General features: G+C 52.9%; 2 protein-coding genes across 2 annotated transcripts; both read left to right on the top strand.

Annotated features, from left to right (window-relative positions):
- Positions 1–45: 45 nt before the first annotated feature.
- Positions 46–531, top strand: BU25DRAFT_307414 (uncharacterized protein; the record flags this gene model as incomplete). Its single annotated transcript, XM_033702081.1, has 1 exon — positions 46–531. A coding segment is annotated over one exon (486 nt), but the record flags the coding sequence as incomplete, so codon positions are not given.
- A 4,544-nt stretch (positions 532–5,075) lies between these two features.
- Positions 5,076–5,306, top strand: BU25DRAFT_353360 (uncharacterized protein; the record flags this gene model as incomplete). Its single annotated transcript, XM_033703453.1, has 1 exon — positions 5,076–5,306. The coding sequence occupies one exon, from the start codon at positions 5,076–5,078 to the stop codon at positions 5,304–5,306; it is 231 nt and encodes a 76-aa protein (XP_033556128.1).
- Between the last annotated feature and the right edge of the window lie 563 nt (positions 5,307–5,869).

Here is a 5,869-nt window from a genome sequence, read left to right as displayed (position 1 = left end):
GGAGGTCGAGGCGGCGCCAGTATTGGTGATCGCCAACAGACAGGCGATAGTAAGTCAACCATCGCGCGAGCTCACTGCAAGCACTGTGACCGTACGCACTATGGCGGCGGCGATAACTGCTGGTACACCTTCCCTGAGAAGGCCACACAGGAATGGCGTGACAAGAACGCCGACTACATCAAGACCAAGAAAGGCGGCGCCAACGCTGCCGCTGTGAAGGACAACTCATATTTTCAGCCTCACAACGGTCTCATGTTCTTTACAGCTCGTACAACCCCCGTAGTCGACATCAGCAACACGGTTCGCGAGCTTGCTGGACGCGGTGAGTACCAGAACCGTCTCATTCTCGACACTGGAGCCACCGATCACCTTTGCAACGACCACAGTAAGTTCACCAGCTTCGATCGAGGCAGCTATTACGCTGTTATCAACACCGGCGCTGGTCCAATTACAATCACGCAGAAGGGCACTATCAAGGTAACAGTCCTCCGCTCCGACGGTACAAGCGAACAAGTCTCTTTCTCCAACGTGCTGTACGCGCCACAGATGTTCGTTTCTGTACTGTCACACTCAGTGCTGCGTGAGAAGAACCTTTACTATCACGGTTACGATCACAAGCTATACCTCCGCCGTGACAATTATGACACCGAAGTCGCTTACACACCAGAAGTCGACAAGATCCCTACCTTTCTCCTTGCTGGCGACGAGCTCCAGACCGCTCAGTCACTTGCTTTTGCAGCAGTCAACACTAAGACGCGTAACAGCATGCTAACACCAACTCGAGATATCTCACTTCGTGACCTCCATGACCTGTTTGGTCACGCTGGCGTCCGTACGCTTCGCCATTTGGTTGACAGCACCACTGGCCTGCGCCTTACGGATGTCAAGCCCTTCTCATGCGAAGCCTGCTTACTCGGTAACTCACAACAGCAAATCTCTCGCGTCAAGCCCAACCACTCCACCAAGTTCCTGCACCGCGTACACATCGACATTGTTGGTCCGATGACACCAACAGGACCTGGGGGTGAGAAGTATTGGATCATTTACACCGACGACTGTACTCGTTACAGGTGGATTGACATTACTGACGACAAGCAGAGCATCACGGGCAGGCTCTTCTCCTTCCTTGACCGAGCCAAAACCCAGTACGACGTTACTGTAGCCATCCTACACGTTGACAACGACACAGTGCTAGTCAATCAGCGTGCCTACGCCGACTTTGAGCGTCGCGGTACAGTCCTGGAGCTATCCACACCAAGGACACCTCACCAGAATGGTGTAGCCGAGTCCAGCAACCGCATCATTGAGTCGCGCACTCGTGCTATGGGCGTCGCTGCTCCTCACCTACCCAAGAACATGTGGCCGATGGCGGCACGTTACGCTGTCGAACTCGTCAACCACACTCCCAACGCGGCTCTGCCGGGCGGCAAGACTCCAGCACAACTACGCTTTGAGCACATGGGCGTGCCAAATCCGGTACCCAACCTACACTCATTCCGCACCTATGGTGAGACAGGCTACGTCCACAAGCCCGCACAAACCCGTATACAGAGCGCAAAATTCGATCCACGCGCCACCAAGATGTACTACGTGGGCCGTGAAGGCTCACGCATCTTCCTCATGTGGGACCCTGTCAGCAAGAAAGTGCACCGTACCAGCAGCGTACAGTGGGCATGTCACAGGCTCGCCACTATTGAGCGACCTTCAACAGACGACAATGAGAAGCAAGAAGTCTCAGTCCACATCCCGTTTCGTCCACTACAACCGCTTCCGCAGCCGCGACCCCACCGTCAAGAAGACGATGTGGGTGTCGATGGCATTGAACAAGGCAGCGGCTTCAACTTTGGTGGTCTCACCGAGGCCTCTAGCTTCGATTTTGACGCAAATATTGACAACCTCACAGTCCACGAACCAGACGACAATAGCCTTGAAGCGGTTGCCAACGCCCGCGCTTCTCCTCCACACCCTAGCTATGAGTACGTCCCAGTTGAAGCCATCGCCAATGCCACACGTGGTGGTAACCAGGCAGCTCGCCGCGCAGAGATTGATGGCGACATCAATAATTGCAACATCCTCCACACAAGGCGAACCCGTAAGCCCGCACACCACCTCTACGTGGCCATTGCCCTTCACAACCCACACATCACGCCACAACTTGCTCGTTGTTTCGCCTCCGCCATAGTCAACGCGCCGACCACTACAAGAGTCGAGCTGCCGCCAGAGCCAACCTCACTGAAGCAGGCTCGTCAACACCTCTACAAGGACGGATGGATTGAAGCTGAAAGCGCGGAGTACCAGTCTCATGACGACAATGGTACTTGGGTCATTGTCGTAACTCTGCCGAGCGGTCACTGGGCATTGCCAACCAAGTGGGTGTACAAGTACAAGCTGTCCGACAGCGGCAAGCTTGAGCGACTAAAGGCACGCCTTGTGGTCTGCGGCAATCGTCAGGACGTCAACCTCTGGCGAGAGACCTATGCCGCTGTCGCGCGAGCCACTACACTGAAAGTGCTCCTAGCCATGGTTGCTGCCCTGGACCTGGAGTGCGACCAAGCTGACGTTATCACGGCTTTCCTCAACGGCAAACTCGACAAGGACGAAGTTGTGTACATTAGACTGCCAGACGGTCGCAAAGCACAACTCCAGAAGGCCTTGTACGGTCTCCGCCGCTCACCACGACTCTGGTATGAGGAGCTCTCTTGCTTTCTCAACACGATTGGCTTCACGCCACTAGAAGCTGACCCATGTGTCTTCAAGCACAACGACGGCAGCATCATCCTTGCGTACGTCGACGACATTGTCTTCATCACCAAGACTCGCCATCGCATGGAGGAGGTCAAGAAGCAAGTCTTCGACAAGTACAAGTGTTGAGACCTTGGCCCCATCTCCCATTACCTGGGCATCCGCATTCGTCGCGATAGAAAGCAGCGCTCCATTGAGCTCTCCATGGAGTCGTACATCGACAAGCTCGTCAGCGACTACAAGCGCGAAAACTCTGCAGCACGCCATACTCCCCTTGACGTCGCAGTACTCAAACTCAAGACGCGTCCCGCAGATGATCGTGCGCCTCTGCAACAGCTCCGCAACTACCAGACTATCATTGGTAAGTTGCTCTATCCAGCAACACAGCTACGGGCGGACATCTCCTTCCACATCGGCTTTCTCGCGCGCGCGATGAGTAACCCCACGCTGCTCCACTATGACTACGCTCTCCAGGTCATCGACTATCTCAAGACTTACAAGGACCTCGTCATGACGTACAAGGCTCCGCCTGGAGGCAAGAAGCTATCCATCGACATGTACGTCAAGTCTGCTCCCATTGACCTTGGTCTCCACGGCTACAGCGATGCCTCCTTTGCCGACAGAGAAGACCGGAAGTCCACGTCTGGCTACCTGTTCAAGCTCGCAGGTGGTACAGTGTGTCACAGGTCCACCAAGCAGAAGCTCGTCACGACCTCTACGACTGAGGCAGAGTACGTGGCTATGACCTTTGCAGCCAAAGAAGCTACATGGCTCCATCGGCTACTCCACCAGTTGGACTATAAGTCTGATGACACTCACCCAATCTTGCTGTACGGCGACAATGAGCCTTCCATCAAGCTCCTCCACAGCAACGGCCACCACGAGCGCACTAAGCATGTTGACATCTATTACCATTACATCAAGGAGCGAGTCCGCGATGGTCACCTCAAGGTTGAACACGTCCGCACAACAGCAATGGCCGCCGACGGTCTCACCAAGCCTCTCGATCGCGTAGCTCACGAGCGCTTCCTACACCACCTCGGCCTCGGCAAACCAACGATTGTCACCAACGGGCTGACTGGCAACAACAACAACAACAAGAACTAAATACAATGGAGGGGTATGGGCGACAACAGGCGCACAGGCATAATAGCATCCCGGAGCTTCAATTCACTCGCTGTGGGGGTGTGTCCGCACAGGCAGTGCTCTCATTAGTCAGCTCGTTTGATTAGCTCCCGCACTAGCGCACTGTAGATATCGCCCCGCTCTGATAGCTTCAATACAACAACGCCCTTATCACAAAATACTCCCTCATCAACAGTCCTGATCCAGCGAGCTTGACTCACTGGTACTAGGATGACATCAAAGGGAGTACTGTCTCGGATATCCTGGGTATGATATGGAGCATTGATCAGCTAGGAAGATCAGCTTTGGTTGACACCGCAGCTGAGGGGGTGTGTAACTGCGTGGGTTGGGTCACATGATATCCTATTGTAGAAGGCACTGCCCGAGTGCAAGCGCACTTACCTCCAAGCTGAGAGCTTCTGTACAAGAATATCACAAAACGACAACACAGATAGAATACAATCATTGACCACAGCCTCCAACCGACACTGCTCACGCAGTTACACATATTGTCAGTTTACTCATAGAGCCGGTGAAGTCCGCAGCTAGGGCGATGTTAGGGCACGATTGAGCCTAATGACGTGGTTCTTTGCTCATACGGCGGTGTATCCAATTAAGCGAAAAGTCATGCAGAGCAGCAAATCAAAGTATGAAAGAGTGTATTAATCTGTTCTGTTGTTGTGCGGGCATGGCCATCTTATATATGTGGCCACAATCAGCGTTTGTTTACACAACATATTCATGATAACATTAGTGGAGAAAGTGCTTATAAAGTGAAGGCGGGAGTGAAGTGAGTAGTGAGGTGAGGAGCGCTAGGCCAGCACATGGAACATGTGATGTCCTTACTATATAAACCGCAACAGCTCCTCTTGTCTTCCACCTCTCAACACTCGCTAACTCTTGAATTTCCCACACCTACAGAGTTTACCAAATTCAAGCCCTCCTGAATCTCCTTTTCGGTATGCCTGCCTTAATCGCCTCTACGAGTCCATATCTTAATATTATTGTGAGCGCTAGCTAACCTTCCAGAACTGAGTGGTCGCTTAAGAGCGCAGGCTTAAGAATCCTTAGCTTCACTTCTTCACAGCAATCTCTTCTAGGGCAAAGGGCAACCCGGTAAGTGCGCTTCACACAAGGCGCGATTTACTTATTTCGATAACTAACCCATTCAGACTCCTTCTACAATGAAGCTTCTATCCTTCACCACCATGGCAGCGGCCTTCCTCATTCTTGCCTGCCTAGCATCAGCTGGACCGGTCGCGTACGGCATCTGCCAAGGTGGCTGCTCTGCAGTCGTAATGGCATGCTACTCAGCAGCCGGCTTTACCTGGGGTGCCACTCTGGGTGCCACTGCTCCCGCTACTGTCGTTGCCTGCAATGCAGCTTTTGGCACTTGCCAGGCGGCGTGTGCGGCTGTCCTTCTGGCTCCGACTTTGTAGAGTACAGTGAAATTAGCTGTTTAGTTTATTTGCCATGTACTAATTTGATAGCAGTGGGCTGTATGCTTCCCGACAAATACTCGTGGTGGAGAAAACTTTTGGTCTTGTGGTGGCGTCGAACAGGCACTACAAGGTTGGAAGATGAAGGGCAAGGATGCTGCGACAAAAGGACAGGGGTGCTCTACCGTGTCCGTGCGCGTAATGCGCGGATTCGCGTAATGCGCCAAACCACCTTTTTGTACCCATACTTCACTGTACAATTACTCAACGCCACAATGACTATGAAATCTGCCTTTGAAGAGATAGACTCTATGATACCATGCGATAAGATCCCGTGGACAGCGCTGGCTAAACAACATAAGGTTGTGCGCTCAACCCTGTCTCGAAAATATTGACACGAGACGCGATCGCGTGAAGAGAAGGCGATTGCACAACAAAAGCTCACTCCACAGCAGGAGGACGAGCTTGTCAAGTATATAGAGGAGCTTACAGCTCGCCGTCTACCTCCTACAAGGGAAATGATAGCAAATTTCGCGTCGTCAATAGCCACAGAGCCAGTCAGC

This window comes from Macroventuria anomochaeta, assembly GCF_010093625.1.
Source record: "Macroventuria anomochaeta strain CBS 525.71 unplaced genomic scaffold BU25scaffold_49, whole genome shotgun sequence".
Taxonomy (NCBI): Eukaryota; Fungi; Ascomycota; class Dothideomycetes; order Pleosporales; family Didymellaceae; genus Macroventuria; species Macroventuria anomochaeta.
The sequence above is the reverse complement of the archived record's forward strand: the minus strand, read 5'-3'. Positions and strand labels throughout refer to the sequence as shown.